General features: G+C 52.4%; 1 protein-coding gene and 1 long non-coding RNA gene across 15 annotated transcripts; both read left to right on the forward strand.

Annotated features, from left to right (window-relative positions):
- The first annotated feature begins 493 nt into the window (after positions 1-493).
- On the forward strand, positions 494-4,327 carry FBLIM1 (filamin binding LIM protein 1). The gene is made up of 8 exons (XM_075172040.1): positions 494-1,152; positions 1,910-2,118; positions 2,465-2,598; positions 2,693-2,804; positions 2,898-3,067; positions 3,178-3,356; positions 3,460-3,577; positions 3,920-4,327. Exons 1-8 carry the CDS (start codon positions 1,127-1,129, stop codon positions 4,031-4,033), a joined length of 1,062 nt encoding a protein of 353 aa, XP_075028141.1. The 5' UTR covers positions 494-1,126; the 3' UTR covers positions 4,034-4,327.
- A 4,156-nt stretch (positions 4,328-8,483) lies between these two features.
- On the forward strand, positions 8,484-18,183 carry LOC142092247 (uncharacterized). Of its 14 annotated transcripts, none has more exons than XR_012676982.1 (8): positions 8,687-9,384; positions 11,506-11,620; positions 11,969-12,019; positions 13,774-13,881; positions 14,726-14,793; positions 15,406-15,544; positions 16,089-16,127; positions 17,135-18,183. It is a non-coding gene; the product is annotated as an uncharacterized LOC142092247 (long non-coding RNA). The 14 variants fall into 14 exon arrangements; XR_012676981.1 differs by adding an exon at positions 12,554-12,642 and having other exon boundaries at positions 16,089-18,037; XR_012676977.1 differs by lacking the exon at positions 11,506-11,620 and adding an exon at positions 8,484-8,670 and having other exon boundaries at positions 9,083-9,384; positions 16,089-18,037.
- Positions 18,184-18,777: the final 594 nt, after the last annotated feature.

Here is an 18,777-nt window from a genome sequence, read left to right on the forward strand (position 1 = left end):
CTGGGATGGGAAAAGGGGACCAAGAGCCACCCCCAGATAGGGGACGGGGGACACCCCCCGGTGTGGGATCAGGGACACCCCCAGGTAGGGGACGGGGGGCTCCCAGATTGGGGGGAACACAACGGGGCCACCACCACTTAGGGGACAGGGCACCCCCAGGCAGGGTACAGGGGGCTGTGGGGCTACCCAGTGGGGGACAGGGGATTGGGGGGGGGCTGTAAGGCCACCCCCCCAGGTAAGGGACAAGGGGACAGTGAGGCCACTTGGGGAAGGGACAAGGGGACACCAAGGGTGTGTCCCCCCACCCTGTCCCTTCTCCCTCGGGCATCCTCAACGTGCTCTCCAAGAGGTCCCCAGGGTGGGGGACAGAGTTGGGGGACAGTTGTAGGACAGCCATGTCCCATCCCAATTTTGGGGGGCATATGGGGTACCCCATAAGTGGTCCCATCCCCATTGGTCCCACCTGGGCTCCCACCCAGGAGATTTTGGGGGGCAATGCTTGCAGCAAACCGGGGGGGGCCCTTCCCAACATGGCCTTGGCCATCCCGAAACAGAATGGAGCTATGTGGGGGGGAGGGAGCCCATAAAAAAAGGGGGAGGGTGAACCCCATTAATGCCTCCCCCCCCTCAAGCCTCGACCACCCCCAGCTCGGGGGGAGGGTCCGGGGGGTGCCGCGATGGGGCCATCGGGATCCCGTCAGCCCCGGCACAAAGAGGAATGCGACGAGCACATGGTTCCCATCAGCCCCGGAGATTTTTTTTTTTTTTTCGGGTTGTTTTTTTATGATTATTACTTTTTTTCCCCCTATTTTTCTGCAGCTTGGCCGCGGAGGAGGAAAACCGGCGGCTCCCGCGGGCGAGGATTTGAGCGGCCGGGCAAAGGCTGGCAGCGCCGGAGCCCGTTTGGGGTTTTGCCGGCGGGGAGGGAGGGCAGGAGGGAGCGAAGCCGCTCGGGGTTTTTTTTTTCTTTTTAATCCCTTTCCCCTGCTTGAGTCAGAGGCTGAAGTCACCGGTGTGCCCGTCCCGAAGCTTTTCCCCCACCGCGGGGGGACCGGCTGCCCCCGAAAGGATGCACCAAAGTCCGTGAGTGGGATTTTGGGGGAGCGGAGCTGCCCTGCGCCGGGGCATGAGACCGGGCAACTCATCACACAGGTATTTTTCAGGCCGCCGATTCATTTCGGAGATGAATCCTGCTTCACCGGCTAAAGCCTCGGGGTTCCCCCCCGCCCCCAAACCATCCCGTTTGGGAAGGGGAAGCTTCGCCCCGGCTGCTTTTCCCGTTGGGAAGCTGAATAAACAGACCTTTTCCTTCCCGAGCGGGGTTTATCGGGGTCGGGCGCATCCTGCCTGCGCCGCCGGGCGATGCTCGGGGGCCGTTTCGGTGACGGGGACGCGGTGATTCACGGCATCGTGCCTCGGTTTCCCCGTCTGCAAAAATAAAGGGGGGGGATGCCCTGAGCTGGAAGGGATTAGCGGGGAAATGGGGGTAAGTGGGGAGGGAATGGGGAGCCAGGGGACCTACAAACACCCCAAAAAAGGGTTTGCAAAAGCAGATCCTATTGCAACCCCATTTTTAAGAGGAAAGGTGGGTTTTTCCTGCTGCCCACAGGGAGTTTAATCCCAGGTGGGGGCAATAAGAGGAAATAAAGGGGGTTAAAATGCTTACAAAAGGGTGGGGTTTGGCATGAAAATGGGCGACTTTGGATGCTGCTTTGCCGGGTCCCTTTACCCTGTGTCCTCCCAGGCACGAGACCATTTATTGCCGTGACGTGGGACGGGGCCGCTCGTTCCTTCTCCCTTTCCGGGAGGGTGAGGAGGGAGGCGGGTTGAGGCCGAAGGGCGGCGCGGCTGCGGGAGCTGCCGTGGGTTTTGCTCCCTTTTAACTTATTTTCCCCAAAATGGAACCCAGGTCCGGCCCTTCCGCAGCTTCCGCGATGCTACCGGGGAAAGCGGAGAAGAGGATCGCCTCGTCTGTCTTCATCACCCTGGTGCCGCCGCAGAGGGAGGCGGCCACCAAGGAGAAAACCCAAAGGGAGACGCAGCCGGATGGTGCTGAGGTCCCGGGCACCCGTCACCCCCGGACCCCACCGCTGCGACCCCCCACATTGCCCAACGGAGGTGAGGGGTGTCCGCGGGGGGCTGCGAGCAGTGCCGGGAGGATGATGATGGTGCCGAGGAGATGCTTTCCTAAAGGATGCGCGTGCAGGCGGGAGGGGATGTGGGTTTTTTGGGGGATTATTCCCCAAATCCCTGCACCCATCCCGGGATGGATCCGGCTGCCGGGGAAGGGCTGTGTTTGCTCTCCATCGCCGGGCGCTTATCGGTGCTGTTTGTCCCCGCCGGCTGGGACAGCGTTTGCTTTTGGGGCAGGTCGGCGAGCACCGCTGCAAAGCTGTCGGGGTGTTATTGCGGCGGGGTGTTATTATTTCCCCCCTAAACCCACCGTGTCTGGCTTTCGCCACAGAAACCCGCCCAGCAGCCCCTGTGCCTTCGTCCCCACCGGTCCTCATCCTCTCCGAAGCGCCCCAGCCCTTGTCCGCGGAGGCACTGGGTCCAGCGCTGCAGCAACTGGACCTGGCGGCACCCGCCACCCTTCAGGTGAGAACGATGGGGTGCAGTCGCCCCCGTGCCTCAGTTTCCCCAGCTGCAAGGGCATAAATGTAACGTGGCTTCACCTTCCCCCGCTCACCAGGCCCCTTCCGCCTTCCCTGCCGAATTGAGGCCGCCCAAATTTTGCCAGGAACAAGCAGGCAAGCTGCAGTGGCAGGATGCGAATGGATACCCGGAGAGGGACAGCTCCAGAGGTAAGGGGGGCACCCAGCTGTGCAGCGCGGGTTCATCCCCAGTTGGGGAAACTGAGGCACGCAGCATTGAACCCCTCTCTCTTCTTCCTGCAGACATCTGCGCCTTCTGCCACAAAGCGGTGGGGCCCCGGGAGCCGACGGTGGAGGCGATGCGGAAGCAGTACCACGCCGACTGCTTCACCTGCCGGACCTGCCACCGGCTCCTTGCCGGCCAGCGCTACTACCAAAAAGATGGGCGTCCCATGTGCGACGCCTGCTACCAGGTACCCGTCCTCCCTCGGGGACAACCAGCAGCCTCGGGAGGGGTGGCAGGAGATGTAGTCGCTTGCGGGGGGAGCTGGCATCTCATGGCGTGTCCCCCCTTAAACCCCAGGCCACGCTGGAGAAATGTGCCAAGTGCCGAGGGCTGATCGCGGAGCGCATCGTCCGTGCCCTGGGCAAGGGCTACCACCCCGGCTGCTTCTCCTGCGCCGCCTGCGGCCGGGCCATCGGCACCGAGAGCTTTGCTGTGGACGAGCGGGATGAGGTGTACTGCGTGGCTGACTTCTACAGGTTGGGGAGCACGGAAACAGGGGAGCATCCCCCACGTTGGGAGGGTTCGGCTCATCCCCGTCACCCCACTGGGCTCACAGCCACCCCGGTTTGCTCCCATCAGGAAATACGCCGTGGTTTGCAGCGCCTGCGAGCACCCCATCGTCCCCCGCGAGGACAAGGACACCTACAAGATCGAGTGCCTGGGACGCAGTTTCCACGAGAGCTGCTACCGCTGCGAGGTACAGCCCCGACGGGTTGGGGGTGCCCCCCAAAAGCCGAGGGGTTTGGCACCGAGCCTTTGCAAAGCACGGCCGCGGGGCTCGCAGCACCCGGGGTTATTTTTTAGCCACCAGTTTATCTTGCAAGCGACAGGGAGGGGAAAAAATAAATAAATGGGGTGAAAAGGACGATGCGTTTGGCCAGGAGAGCTTTAGCTTTTCATGCTATTGATGTAGTTTGTTGCTTTTTGCAAGCGCTGGTGGGTTTTGCAGGAAAGGTGGGATGCGATGGCACGGTGTCTCACATGCAGTGCAGCACGAGGATCCCTAAAACATGGCCTCCCTTCCCCCTCTCACCCCCAGAGCTGCGGGACGCCCCTGTCGCCAGAGCCGACGGAGAACGGGTGCTACCCCCTGGACGACCACCTCCTCTGCAAGTCCTGCCACGTCCGCCGGCGGAACGAGTCATCCTGCTAAAAGCCCGTGGCTCGACCTCCGTCTTCCAGCGCCAGACACCAAAAAGGGGGTGCACCCATCAGGATGCACCCCGCGGCCGGTCCCGGGTGCCCGCTGCAGGACTGGCGTTTTTGTCACCAAAATGTACCCAGACCCCCGTCCCGCCAGGCTGGCCAGGCAGAGGAGCGCGGATGTAGTGTCCCGGCATGGCTCTGCGCTCATTACGAGCACAAAAAGCCCTGGCAGAGCAGCGGTGGCGGAGGAGCTGAGGTTTCCTTCACTTATTGCTTTTTTTTAAACTCCTTTTCCGAGGCCGGTTTGGTTTCCTTGGGTGTTTTTTCTTTCTTCTCGAGCTTTCTTGGGGTTTCACTTAACCATTTCTCTCTGCGGTGCTGCAGAGAGCAGGCACTGATTTAGTTACTCGCAGTTAAATAAAACCCCGAGTTTAAAACCCCTCATTTCTTTCATCCGCCCTGCATTCCAAACCCATAAAATGCAAGTTTAAAAATAAGAAAAAAAGCCACTTTTTAGATTTTATAGGCGTGGCAAGAGTCGGGTCACTCAGGGCAGTGATTTTGGGTTGCAGCGATTTGGTAGACGCCGCCGTTGCCCAGGGGAGAGCGGAGGATCGTTTTTTGGGGCCGGATTCGGGATTTTGCGATGTGCCGTGGTGTTGATGAAAGGGTGTTTGGTGGTGTTTTTTTTTTTTTTTTGCCTGCACTGCCTGGGCTCCGTCTCAGCCAAGTCCCGGAGCCGGCAGAGGGCAGCCGGAGCACAAATTCCCCCATCAGGCAGCAAAACTCCAGCTAAACGCTCTCTCTTCTATATCCAACAGTGCCAGGATGCCGGGAAAGACAGACAGCCCCATTTTTGCACGTTATCCAAGATAATATTGCTCCACTGCCGGAAGTTTTTTGATCTTCTCTCCATCCAAGACCCAAACCAGCAGAAATTAGACCATTTCTCTGCGTGCCTGACATCTGTGCAACCAGTGTCACCGGCACTTAGCGGTTTTGTTTGCGAGGGCGTTGCAAAGCAGCCGAAGAAAGAGGGGTTTTCTTTTTAACCGAAAGTGCTTAAAAAGCCACAAATCGAGAGCAGAAAATAGCAAGAGCATCTGAGATGATGTTTAATCCTTTCCCGACGGAAAAAAGGGAGCTGCTAAAACAACCAACCACCAAACCAGCAGCCATATGCTTCTAGGTCACGTTGTGTAATGTTTCTCCAGCGTGTGCTGTATTTATGAATGAAAGGGTTAATGTATAGTTAACGTATGCACTGGAGTCTGGCGGGCTGGTTGATTAATCACACACCAACCCCGCAACTATTTCCTGCCGACTCTCCCCATCTACAAAGCCTATTACTCAGCGTTCATAATGTGTGTCTACAGCCCATCAATCAGGTCATAACTTGCTATAAACTTATTTATAATAGGATGTTAATGTAAAGTTGTGGTCTGTCCCGGTCACGTAAGTAGGTGGCTTTGGGTCTGGCTGGGTGGGGACGCCGCATGCCCCCGTGTCCCACGCCGGGGAAGTCCCGTGCTCAAAGCCAGCTCTCGCTTTCCAAAGCCTCTCGCCCTGTGGGGAAAACCAGGCACCAAAATGATGCTAAGAAAGTAAAAAGACGTGGGCAGACTTGGCGGTGGCCAAAGGGCGCGGGGAAGGGAAGCCCCGGAGAGCAGAGTGGCCCATTTTTTGGCAATATGGGTATTTTTCCAAGTGAGGTTTTCAGGAAGGATGGAAATGCCAACGCTGATGCGTTATCGCATTGCACGCTGGCTTAAACCCTCTGCGCAGCGCCCTTGGGGGCTCAGCAGGCTACACTACCCCTCCGCAGAGCTAATGGTGGGAAGGGGTTGGGTATTTCCCCCGCAGAGCGAGCCCGGATGGGCTGTGAGCACCGGGACTGCGGCGATTTTTGGCCGGAGGCAAGCAGGGAAAGGTTTTTATTAACATAAAGCCTTGGAGAAGGGCTGAGGAGAAGGGCAAGGCGCAGCTGGAGAGTTTGGTGGCACAGTGAAGGGACACAGAAGTGGTCAGATTTGGCATATTTTTCCAGGAGCGGAGGATGACGAGGGACAGGGATGGATGGACGTGGAGGTAAGAGGATAAAAGACTGATTTAAGCCATTTTATTCTCAGATAAGGGGAGAAGCCTTACGAACTGAGGCGCGGGGAGCGTCACTAATCCTGAAAAGCATGGTCCCGCATTTTCCCCCGGGAGGTTCTCGAGGAATTTCCAGTGGCGGCCGAGCCGCGTGGAAGAGATTTTGCAGGGGTGGGGCTGCGGGAGCTGGGTCCCATCCTGCTGCCGAGCAAGCCCACGTCGGCTGCGACGGCTCGGCTCAGCCCATCCTTGGGCTCCTTGCCCCGTTGCAAGAATAAAATAAATACAAACGATGCACGGAGCAATATAAAGCTCTTGCTCTCCTTGGGAGCCCCCCAAAGCCTTGCAGAGTCCCTCCGAGACCACCCAGGCATAAAACCCGCTCGAGGTCTCTCTCGTCTCCTTCCAGTGGAGGTGCAAAAGGGCAAAGAGGATCGTACGCCTCCAAATCGCGCCAGCCGGGCCCTGCCCTTCCCTCGGCTGCTGCAATAAGCCCGTCTTTTCTTGCAATCCCTCTTGGCAGACCAAGGAGAGCGGGGAGGGACCTGGCTGCCCTCCAAGGAGAAGCAAATGCAAATATTTCTTCACTTCAGGCTGGGTGCGGCCCGGGGATAAAATTTCCCCGGGCTTTCCCAGAGAAGGCATCCGATACCATACCCCGCTGCAAGCCCAATTTGCTCCCAGGAATACAACGGTGTATCCCATAAAAAAACTAAAGGTTATCTTTCTTGCAACTCGAAGGATTGCCTGATTTTTAAAAAGAGCTTTTAAATTAAAGGAGGAGCTGACAGACACGGCCGTAGTATTTTTAAATCAGAGGCCGAAGTGTTGCTTTGTAACAAATAATAAGGCCTTTTTTCAGGTTTTGTTTGCAAGCTGAAGATTTTGGCGCGGCACGAGGAAAGCGAGTCCATAAAGGGAAACGGGCTGGGAACCGCCTTCCCCGGCATCCCCCCGGCCAGCCGTGAGAAATGCAAAAAGCAGAGAGGGAGAGATGAGCTGGATTCCTCGCGTGCCTTCGCCCTGCCATCACCGCCTTCAAGGTGCCGGGAAGGAGCCAGCTGCGGAGAGGGAAACGCTGCAGGAGGGGAAACTGAGGCCGAAGTAGCCGCTGGGGCTTTGCTGGCTGGAAAAGGCGCTGGCAGGAGGGTTGGGTGCTTCGTGCTGATGATGTTTTTTGTTTTGGTTTGGGTTTTTTTCCCAAATGGGATGGAGAGAGCTGGAGGAAAACTGGGTTTTTCCTTTGGTCGACCCAGGTTAATTGCAATCGTATCCCAGCCGGCTTGCTGCAGCGTCATCCTTCCCTGCAGAGCGTTCAGATCCGTTTTCTGCACTTTCCTGTCTTCGACACAATCTAAAAAACTAACATTTCTTAAATGAAAAGTGGTCTGATCCTGCTGGCTGGGGGGGGGGGAAAACCAGCAGGGATTACTCTCGGAGCAGCCTAAGCCCTGAATATCTCCAGCTTCATTATGCAGCACAGGATGGATGTATAAAAAAAATAAGGCAATATTCTCCTTTTTTCCCATTTTCCCTGCAAAACTGAAACACCCAGCACCACAATATATTTTTAAAGCACGCATGTTTTCAATAACATGAGGCGAAATCGATGCAGCCAGTTACGCAAGCGTGTTACCAGGCTGCAAGTGCTACTCTGGGTTATTTAAAAAAAAAAAAAAAAAAAAAAAAAGGGGAAAAAAAAAAAAACAAACAACCCACCCTATTTCTGAAAATAGATGCACGGCACACGCCTGCAAGCAGCGCTTTGACATTTTATATCCCAGCTTTCCTTCATCGTATCAGCAGCGATTACAGCATCCCACAGTCCTATTTCCCGAAAATTAACAATTTTGCCCAGACCTGGCTTCAAGCCGCTTACGTTACATTTTTATTTTGCTGGAGTGTCCATTAGAGCCATTAGTTGATGGGTTTTATTAAAAAAGAAAAAAAAATATCTCAGAGGTTATCCTGTTTGTCAAGGCGGCTTATTGACCTCGGTGATTTATCACTGGGAAAAAAGCTGGAGGAAGGAGAAGGAGGGGGGGAATAGCTCCTAAAAATAAATATATCCCTTAATTCTCTGTGAGACTAAACTTTCCCTCGCAGCCCAGCTGGAAGAATATACTTTAATCTCCTTTATCGGATTGCTTCGTCTGAGGCTGAATCTTGCTGAGGCGATCGGCCTCCGGCCGGCGTTTTAAGGGCGCCACGTTTTTGTGGAGGAAAAGAGAAAAAAGCCAGAAAAGAGAGGGTATTTGCCTGACAAAAGGGGGAGGAGGAGGCCGAGGGCTGCCCCTCACGGCCCGGCCCCGCTGCCTCCGGCTCCACAGCGCCGCCTCTCCCGCGCTACTGCAGGAGCTGCCCCCCGCGCCCCGCCGCTCGCTTCACAAAATGGCCGCCCGGCGGGGCCGCGGCGAGCCGTGCCGAGGCGACAAAATGGCGCCGGGCGGGCAGCGGGGGGAAGGACGGACGATGCGCGGCTGCGGGGGCCGGGGCGGCGAGCGTGGGCTTCAGCCGTGCCAGGAGCACGGCGGAGGGGCTCCTCCTGATGTGCGTATCCCCTCCAGGCGGGCAGCGAAAGCGCTGCGGGTGAAACTTGACCTTCTCTCCCCCCCCCCCCCCCCCCCCTTTCTCCGCGCCGCCTCTGCAGAAGGATGTGAAAATGCCCAGAAATGCGCATTTCCACTCGGCCACGGGGGTGGCGGAGGCCTCGGCCTCCCCCCCGCCGCCTCAGGCCCCCCCCTCCCAGGCGCCATCGCTGCCTCAGGCCCCCCCACCGGCACCATCGTCCCCTCATTCCCCTCACGGCGCAGCTCGCCGGCACCGACCCCTGAATTTTTTTTTTTTTTTTTAAACTCATAGCGTGAAGATTTTTGGCCCAGAATTGCTCTTTCCACACGCACCCCAAGGTGGGTAGTTTTACGCCTAATTCTTTCTCTTCCACCGCTTTTCTACTTCGCAGGGGTTGAAGCCACCACCTCCCGCTCTCCTCACGGCATGGAAAATACCCAAGCGCGCTTAAAAAAAAAAAAACAACAAAAAAAAACCCAAAAAACCAAACCCCAAAACACCCGAGGATTGATTTATCTTCAGACCCGGAGTGGCGCGGGGAAGAAGCTGTCGCCGCCCGCCTTGCTCCCCACGACGACCCGCGCGCCATTCGGTTAATTAAAAGCATGTACGTGGTGTGATCAGACGTGGTAATACCGTAACAAAAAATACCCCGTAACATCCAAACGCTCGTTGTTGGAGGCTGCAGCCAAGGTACCACGTACACTTTTTTTTTAAATATATTTTTTTAATGTTGCCTTACCTTTTTTCTGCACCACAGTGTTGTTACAGGCTATGTTACTGCATTGCCCCTTCTTTGTTAAAAACCACATGCTTAAAATACTGCTATTTTTTCTTGGAATTACAGATTTAGGCCCATACAGATGCTTTTTTATTTCTACATATATAGAAATATCTCTATATATTTACTACGGTTTTTTTAATATATATATATATATATCTCTCTCCTTTTTCCAGGGACTGATTACAGAATATAAAATAAACCCACACACCTAAAACACTATGATTTAATTATATATAATCACTGTAATTTTGGCCCGTATATATGTTTGATTTTATATATATTACCTTTGTTCTCCTCCATTGGCTTTCTACTACAATATATCCTAAAAGCAGGAGAAAAAAAATGCCATAAAAAAAAAAGAAAAAGAACAAAAAGCAACCCATCTCTTTTTTACAGTCCATGGTGGAAGTTTGTGCCTGAATGTTTTATTTGTTCCACAGAGATGTAGATTTTCCTTGTGAAATTTGGGGAGGATTTTTTTTTTAATTAAAAGAGGAAAAAAATGCACCCAGAAAAACAACAATAAAAGAGAACCAAAAAGAAAAAAAAAAAGCACACAAAAACAAACCCCGGTAACTGAAGCTGCAAATGCAATCAAATAGTCCGGATCAGACAATTCATTGCAACAAAAAGAGAGGACAGATTAGTTCAACTGAAATGGCAGGGCTTTGCTGCAGATCCGGGAGGAGGGATCAGCTCCTTTATCCCACCATCTAGCGCTCCAAACACCACCATTTTTTTTTTTTTTTTTTTTTTTTTTGTGCTTTGTGTTGGAGCGTTTTATTTAAAGCCAAGCAGGCTGCAAAACCCCGCCGAGCCGGGGCTGCCAAAGCCGCTCGTGGGTTTCATTTTTATATATATCTGTTTTTTTTTTCCCCCTGCACGCACCCGGTCCTTGTGCGATCCTCTCCCTTTTATTATGTGCTCTATTCCTCTCTTTTTTTTTCCCCTCCCTCTTTTCTTTCCCCCCCTCTGCGGGTATAAAGGTTTCTCTCCTCTCCCCAGCTTGGCTGCTTATTCCAGAAGTTTCTACGGGGGAGGGGAGCACCCACTGCGGAGCCTTTGCCGCAGCGCCGGGCAGGCGTGGTCCCTGCCGCCGGGGAGGAGGAGGAGAGGAGGAGGAGGAGGAGGAGGAGGAGGAGGATGATGATGATGCAGCAGCAGAGGATGCACCACCTCTCCCTGCCTTCCCTCCCTGGGCTGCAGCCTCCTTCCACGCCTCTCCCCCTTGCTAGATTTCCCCATCCTTGAAAAGGGTGCTGGGAGGCGTTTGCAAGGGTTTGGGGTTGGTTGTTTTTTTTTTTTTTTAATCTTTTTTTTTTTCCGCTCCTTTTGCTAAATAAATTAAAAGCAGAGATGTCTCCTGATGGAGATGGATGAGAATGGGCTCATAGCAGTGGGGTTGCTTGCTCGCACGCACTGCCGCAGCCTTGATCTGGCGTAGCGAGGGTACCGATGGCAGAAGTGACCTTTCCCAGGCGGTGGGAGGGAGGCTCCCCCCCCCCCGCCCCGACATGCTCCCACTTGGAATTAATTTTAAATAGCAGGGTTCTTATTTTTTATTTTCTTTCCCCCTTCCCCTTAAAGAACAGCGTGCTCTTTCAGTGATTTTTTTTTTTCTTGGTAGCCTGTGGGTTGAAGCTTCCTCATGATCGTGTATGTGTTTTGAATTGCGTTTTAAAATTGCCCAGCTGGAGACAAGTCTTGATTAGAGCTGGAACAATAGCTCCATTTTATTAATAATGGGAAGGATTTACAATCCTACAGCACCTTCCTTGGAAAGCTTTCAAAATCATTTGCAAACACTCACAAATTTTAAGATTTCACAGCCCTTGTCTGTGAGGTGGGTAAGTATTTTAATGGTGCCACCACCAAAAGTCACGTCGGTGGCAAATCTCCATTTCTGAGTGCTTTAAAAAATGACAGATTCGGTGGGTTGTAGGGCTGCAAAGCAAAGCTGGGAGGAGGGGAGGTTGGTAAGTGGGCCTGGCTAAAAGCTGTAACCTAAATCTTTTCAGCGTTCTCTGTAGATGCAGAGTATTTTGCTACGTCCTGGGAACTGGGCTGTTCCCTCTCTGCCTGCTCCACGCAGACGACCCTTCCTTCTTGCTCTTTGCCAGAGTGAAGCTGTGGACTTGCCTGCTTGTCAGTAAACATCTGCTTATAGTTTTTTCTTTTTTTTTTAATTCATTACCTTTTTGTAGTCCCCAAGTGACCTCCTTTAGTGCTGGCTCCGCTGTGGTTTGACCACAGCTTTGCATTAAAGCAGGCTTGCTAGCGCTAATGTGTCTCCCTGCGAGCCAGAATGACCTTGCTTGAGGGACTGGGCCCACCGAGCTAATGCCGATGCTCTGCTTCGATTACAGAACCCTGCTCGCCGCTTTTTCCCAGCACATTCCTTCCCTGACCCAGGCAGCGCAGGGGGATGTTGCAATCTTATGGGTGAAAGCTGTCTTCTGCCTCATTTTTTCCTTTTTTTTTTTTTCTTCCCAGGGAAATACAGGATTGTTTGTGTAACCCCTCTCCACAGCAGATACCTTCTTTGTAAGTATTGTAAACACGCAGCGATCTAAGAGCCATCTGGGCAGTCGGATCTGGCCTTGCCGAGGAGCGTAAGGCACAGTGCTTTGGTTGTGTAAGTGTGTTTTGTACACGGGCCACAGAAACCCACAATGTTTCTGTGGTTACTCCTGTCTGGATAGCGTGAGTAGGTCCCAGGGCTTCCCCTTCCCACTGCTTACTGTTTCACAAAAGCAGAGGCTGGTGATTCTGGAAAAAGCTCTGCCTTGTGGCCTTTAAAAAAAACATAAGGAAAGAAAAACTGCTGTGGATTAGTCATCCTTATTTTTAAAGGAAGCTGTGTTTGCCAGTCCTATCTGTATAACGCATGTGCGTGTGAGATATTAACTATTAGCTTTATTTGCGAAGGCTGGTAATGTGCTCTGGTCGCTGCTCTTTGGAGCACTGCCACCGAGGCTCCGTCGAGCTGCCGCTGGCAGGTGGGAGAACTGACAGTCCAGCTTTTCATACCCTTCCCTCCATTTTCCTTTCTCAGTGCTGGTATCTCTGCATTGGCAGGTGTGGAAACGGGGGGACGGTAACGACAGTAAGCAAGGACAGATGAGCTGTCTTCTGGGGTCACTTCCAACTCCAGAGAAGGAACCCTGGTGATTTATATTTTTTTTTCTTGCCCGTGGTAGCTTTTACTCCAAGCTCCACTTGTGAGCTTGTGAGAAGACTGAGTTTGACCCTTTTGGATGCTAAAAATGGTACTGTTTTTAAACCTTAGTGGTTTTTTCCCTTCCCTGTGGTCACATAGAAGAACAAGCCGTGCAATTAAAACGGTGTAGCAAAGGACAGCTCCCTCCCCCTTTTCCCTTTCAAAAAAACCTTCCAGAGTTGTGTGCTCTTGAACTGCTGCATAGGCAGAAAACATACAATGCAGTTGTCAGCATTGTGCTGATGTGTGGCACATTTAAAAAAAAAAAAATACACACAAAAGAGGTGGGGAGAAGCATTGCCTCCAGGGAGTAAAACTGTGGGGCCTCTTTCCCTACAAGTGAACCTACATGCGATAGTATATTATTCCTAATTTTGCTCAGACAAAGGCTAACGTCGGAGGGAGCATTGCAACGTCTTAAATTGTGTTGGTGAAGATCGGGGTCTCCTTGAACTATTTTTTTTTTCTGTGAACTTGCTCCCGCGAGATGCTGCTGTTTTATTACTTGATTCCTCAAAGTCGTGCTCGCTCACCGGGAAGAAGGAAAATGCTTCCTTACTGGGGTGCAATTTCTTTTGTTGTGTTGCAAAAGGTAATAAAAAGCACCTGGTGCTGGTCTCGCCTAGGTCACACATGACTTCAAGGCACAGAGTCCCGGCAATCATTAGTGCGCAAGGAGTGTTAGGTATCAGCGCCTTCTCGTTAGCCTCCCTTAATGAGAATATTGGCATTGGTGTTGCATGAATGCCTCTGGCTGACCAGCAGAGAGGCCCTGCCCTGCTAAGCTGGAGCAACACCTTACGAGAAATGCAGGGATTTCACTGCCAGTGAGGCAGTCTGGTTGCTGCAGTGATTTGTAGCAGAGCTATGACTTAATGCTTTTCTGGCAAAAAATTTAGCGGAGGGTAAGTATGAGGTGTCCGGGCCAGATTTCATACCAGGCTCCCTGCGGTGGATTGCTGGGGAGAGTTGGTGTGTGGTGTACGTGAAAATTGCCAATAGCTCCTGTGCCTAAAGCCTCATCTATACTTGAAATAAACCAGCGTGGACGGGGATATTAATTTTATTCTCTCGTTAGGGATGTGTTGGTTTGGAGATACGCCTTGTGCTCATCAGAGGCCTTCGCTGGGCTGGAGGAGCAGTAGACCAAGAAGCTGGCTGTTTGGGACATTTCCACGTTTTTCAGGTTGGCACACCCTGTGGGACTCGGAATTACTTTTTTTTGGCAGTTTAGGACAAATGAGTGAGAATTACCTTGTGAGCACTGAACTTTCACCACCCTCTGCTTTGGACTGAAGAGTCACTAGAACTACATCCATCAGGTTTCCAGGCTAAACAAAACCTGAATTTCCGGTGCCAAAAAGCAAGCGAGCGATAGAAACCTCTGCTCCTCCTCCATAAGGGAGGAAACCGCAGTATTTCAAGCTTTCCTATTATCCTGAAGAGTTAAAAAGCTGCATTGCGAGATCTGGCAGAGGTAAAATGAAAGCCAAAGCCCACCGAGAATCTGTTCTCCAGTGCTGTATTGCTGGAGAGGTTTTCGAGCGCTGCAGGTCTCGATGCACAAGTATGTTTCTTTTGTGCTTTTCTCTGAAGTGAAAGAGCAGTAACAGTGTAAACGTGCTCCGTTTAAAACACCGTCAAGATGCTTCGGTATCAAAATGGTGTGTGCTCTGATGGTGGCTGGCTCAGTATTTATTTTGTGCTGGGCGTGCCAATCAATCCAATGGGGAATGTGGGGAAAAGCAGCCTTTAGGTCACAGGTTTGGACTGTGGGTTTTGTGTTAAACCCTTGTCCTGCAACATCTCCAGCGCAATTTCTGTGATTTTTCCTAGGCATTGCACGCGGGGCCTTTATGTAGAGGTCACGCAGCGACTGGGTGTTAAAAATGGCAAAGTACAGGTGATCTATCCAGTCCTAGGAGATTTATATCCTTTGCAGTTGTCATGTTTGGGTATCAAATCATGTGGGGCTGGCTTTTTTTGGTTTTGTTTTCCTTGTTTTTCCCCTAAAATGTAATATTTTGCAGCCTGGAAGACTGAAGTCCTCTCTGTCTAGCTGGTGAAATGCCCCGTGTTTGGGAAAAACCCTTGCAAGGTGAGCAGGTACAGCTCTTCGGTACGTAGTCGCACAGAAGTTGGGGGGCAAGGGGAAGCAGGGCAGAAGCCAGCACTGTGATATTTCTAATTTTTCCCATCAACAGGCAAAAAAATGGGTATTAATTCTAATACATCTTCTATACAGTGACCAAGAGTAAGCTCTTTTGCAGTCCTGTGATGGACTGCGTGGCTCAGCAATGGCACTGTACTCTGCTGCTGAAGAAACGTCTGTTTTTGTATAGCAAAGTATTTTGAAAACAGAAGTGTGCTTTTATATATATACAAACGGGTTCAGTGTAAACCAAATTCCAGGGACTCCTGAGCTGTGTTTACTGTGCTGCAGAAGGTAACTGGTGCTAACCCACCGGCTACAGTGGTGGCATTTTGTGGCAGCTCCCATCCCCGGTACTGTGTGGATAAGAACACCACCTTGGAGTCTAGTGGGGAAGAGCGTTTGAAAATAAATTACTAAATACTGGGTTTCATAAAAGTGGAGGGAGTTTTCTGGACGGAGTCATCTCATCGTGAAGATTTGGAGCACGAACACTCAAAGAGGAAAGAACCGAAATCAATAGCTTTATTAATACAAATCGTACTTTGTGTTGCTTAGGATCCAGAGCCAGGCTTCGTGTTCAAAGCGTTATCAGCCTGTGAGCCGATATCCTCTGTCTTGGCAACGAATGAGCCCAAATATCAAACAGCACCAATTTCTTCTTGGAGAAAATTATCCATTGCATGAAACGTAATGGGTAAGCAATAAAATTAGGCCAGTAATTCAGGCTGGCTTAAAAATGAGATAAAAGCCTAGCTGGCAATTTGATATTCAGCTGCCATACTGTCATTTTAATAAATATAGTCAATGAGCAGGAAAGGCACGTAAATACATTCTATAATGACAAGATGGTGGCTGGAGCTGGCCGGCTCAAACAAAGAAACGCTCCGAGTGTTTCTGGTGATGTCTGAGGGCTCTTGTCTGGGTAACCTACTGCTTTTCTGTAAAAAGCAAAGCAAGCTGGATGCATACTGGACGCTGCTGGGGATAATCATTGCATGCCACTAATGCGACCGCTGTAATGCATGCGAGTCCCCGGTCGATGCAGCTGGCCGGTGTCCCCAACGACGGGGAGAGGCGTAATGCCTCCCTTCCCCACCTCCAGCTGCGCTGCTGCGAGCACAAAACAGAGCTATTGCTAAGCCAGAACCAAGTATAGGGAGTTACGGTCTTAGCAAATATAGCTCTGGTTGTTGTCCTTGTTCGGTATCTAATCTTTGCTTTTTTAAATGTTTGGCAAGCCGTCCCGGCGACACGTGGCAGCGAGCTCCACCACTGGGGTAAGACGCCGTGTCAAAAATGTACGAACTTGCCTTTTCAAGCATTCTCTGCTTGCTTCTATTTATTGACGTTTCCTCCTCGAAGTGAGGCTGTCTCTGGCTGTTTGTGTGGACCCCAAGGATGTTTTCTGATTCTCCTGCCCTTTTTTTTTTCCTCTAAACTGGAGAGCTGCTAACTTTATTAGCTCCTTATATGGCAGCACCATTTTCTCACGCCTTTAATGGCTCTCTTTTGATCTGTCCTGTTCTTGCTTTGCTTTTCTTGATGTGAACACGGTGTTCAAGCTGAGATAGGTTTATAACCTGCTCCCTCATTAACATATGACCTGGCATTTTAATCCTCTCCAAGTGCCGATAAGAAACGTCCAAATGTTTTAACTGCGGGGTTGGCCGAGATGCCCGGAGATAGCTGGGTTCTCAGCTACACCCACCACACAGGCATGAGCGATTTAAATTGCGCCTTGCGGTGCACCAGACCCTGCCCTTGCGTGTCCTGAAGGCTGAGGGCCACCGGGCGGTGGAGAGCAGCTGAAGTCCCCTGTTCCTCGGCCGTTTGCCCCTCTGGGAAGGGTAGCTAGCAGGGATGCGTGTCCGTGTCTCACCCCTGGATGCTCATCGTGTTGTCACCAGTGGCAGGACAGCAGGCTGGCGCAAACGCTCGTCCCTTCTGCGGTGGTGAGGACGGCGTTGGTTGCTGCCACGTAAGACCGGTCCTTCATTGAGGCCCCTTTGGCCTGCTGAGAGGAAGGTTATGCTCCCTCTGGTCTCTAGCCTGGGTCTGTGTTCTTTAAAATCTTTGAACGAGTTGGAGGGATCCGGTTACAGCGGCATCGCCAGTGCGGTCGCGTGTTGCAACTGGGAACAGTTTTCCCCCCAAAGCGTTTGAAAAGCATCGGGATGGTCCAGAGCTTTGTTTTGCGTCACCGGCCGGGCTTTGTGCTCCTCTTCCAGCTGGCTTTCGTGTAAACGGAGCCCTTCAAGCACTCATTTCAACCGTCTGTCAACAGAGTCGATGGCTTTGTTTGCAATCCGTGGATGTCCCTCCCGGCCAGCCTGCCTGCAAGATGGCCGTGTGACAGCAGTGACCCTGCGTGAGGTTTCTTTGAAGGACCTGGGAGCCGGCGTGGTTTTCTCGTGTCCCGTGGAGGTGCTGCCCTAGCAGGGAGGGAGGGGAAGAACGGTTGGAAGTGCTGTCGCAGAAAGCACGCTCGATTGGAGAGGGGAGAATTCGGCATCGAAAAGCCGTTTGATGCGTGGTTTGGCTTTCTTCCTCTCCGAAATGTATGCCTGTAGAGCCCGTTAAAGGTATAGTCACGTAGCGCCTGTTCTTTGGGCTTCTGACCAGTTAAAACAGAAAGCTAAGCCCATTTCCACGGAGAAGAAACATGCGGTGGAAAGTGCTGGTGGAGCGCATTGGCAGCGCATTTTCTCCCGCGCACGTGGCTCCATCACATGCTTTAAATAATGGATGGTTTGCGTGCAAAGAGTTGTTGGGGTTTGTTTTTTTTTTTATTAATCAGTAGATCTCAGTTTGGCGGAGCAGCGTAACGCCCGTCATCGCTGGGGAAACTGAGGCACGGGGCCGTGAAGGGATGGGCTTGCAGCCACCCGGCAGCAGTAGAGTTGGGGATAAAACTCCGCCGAGGCTCGAGTCGATGTGCGTCAGAGGCCTGATTAAATCAAGAGATTTGCATGTTTGTTAAGCCACCTATAGCTTGATGACTTTGACCAGTTGTCGAGGTAGACTTGGGTGGCAAAGGCGGCAAATTTGAGCGTGGCTCGCCCCGACAAATAAAACATGGTTTTAATCAACAGAAAAGCGCCGTCAGGAGGCTTTGGCCAAGAAAAATACTGAAATACCGGTCTGCTCTCTGTGGCGAAAGCAGCTAACTGGCTTCAAAAAAAAAAAAGTACTCATGGCCCTGGGTGCATGTTTGGTTTTATCCCGACCTCACGCTGCTCGGAATCTCGCGGTGGTAATCGGTTGGGCATTTTCCTTTTTGGCCATAGAAATAGGTGTTTTTATCCGTGCAGAGGCACATTTTGGTGGAAAACAAGACCCTCCGGATTGAAAAACATTTAGCTCCACGTTGCAGAGCCGCCTTTCGTGCGGGGACGGGACGGGGTGCGACACGCGCGTCGGTTAACTTCTGCAAGCAGGGTAATACTCGCAACGAGCATTTTCTGCACCCCGTTTCAATTAAAGAGCTCTGCAACCCCCGGTGGGGGAGAAGGGGGATGCCTGGCAGCCGAATCCCCCCCGGCGGCGGCAGCTTCTTTCCTGCCGTTCTCGGGGCGACGCGGCCTCCCCGTTTCGGCGGGGGGAAGTGTTTTGGGCAGCCCGGAGGATTCGGTGACCCCGCTGGGGGTTGCCTATGGAACTTAGGAGCCTGTGGCAGGTAAACAGAGCTATAGGCTCCCAAACGGCCGTGATGTTTTACTTGCTCCTGCCGACGGCATCGGGGCAGCGAGCTGGGTTTTCTTTCGCCGGGGGGTAAAGGCGGTTTGTGCCTCGGGATGGGGGAGATCCTCACGGCCCCCATTTCTCGGCGGGGCTGTGGGTTTCACGGCCAACACGGGCGCTGCGATGCCCGGCGAGGACCCCCGGCAGGGCTGGGCTGGGGGAGCCCCTCCGAGCCGCAGCCGTGCC

The sequence above is a fragment of the Calonectris borealis genome, chromosome 23 (assembly GCF_964195595.1).
Source record: "Calonectris borealis chromosome 23, bCalBor7.hap1.2, whole genome shotgun sequence".
In the NCBI taxonomy this organism is placed as follows: Eukaryota; Metazoa; Chordata; class Aves; order Procellariiformes; family Procellariidae; genus Calonectris; species Calonectris borealis.

What these genes read in the sequence shown, in the direction of transcription:
- FBLIM1 (XM_075172040.1), top strand. Translation starts at nt 1,127, where the DNA reads ATGAGACCGGGCAACTCATCACACAG. An exon ending in CGGCACCCGCCACCCTTCAG is followed by an intron (nt 2,599 to 2,692) that starts GTGAGAACGATG and finishes CCCGCTCACCAG; the next exon opens with GCCCCTTCCGCCTTCCCTGC. An exon ending in GGAGAGGGACAGCTCCAGAG is followed by an intron (nt 2,805 to 2,897) that starts GTAAGGGGGGCA and finishes TTCTTCCTGCAG; the next exon opens with ACATCTGCGCCTTCTGCCAC.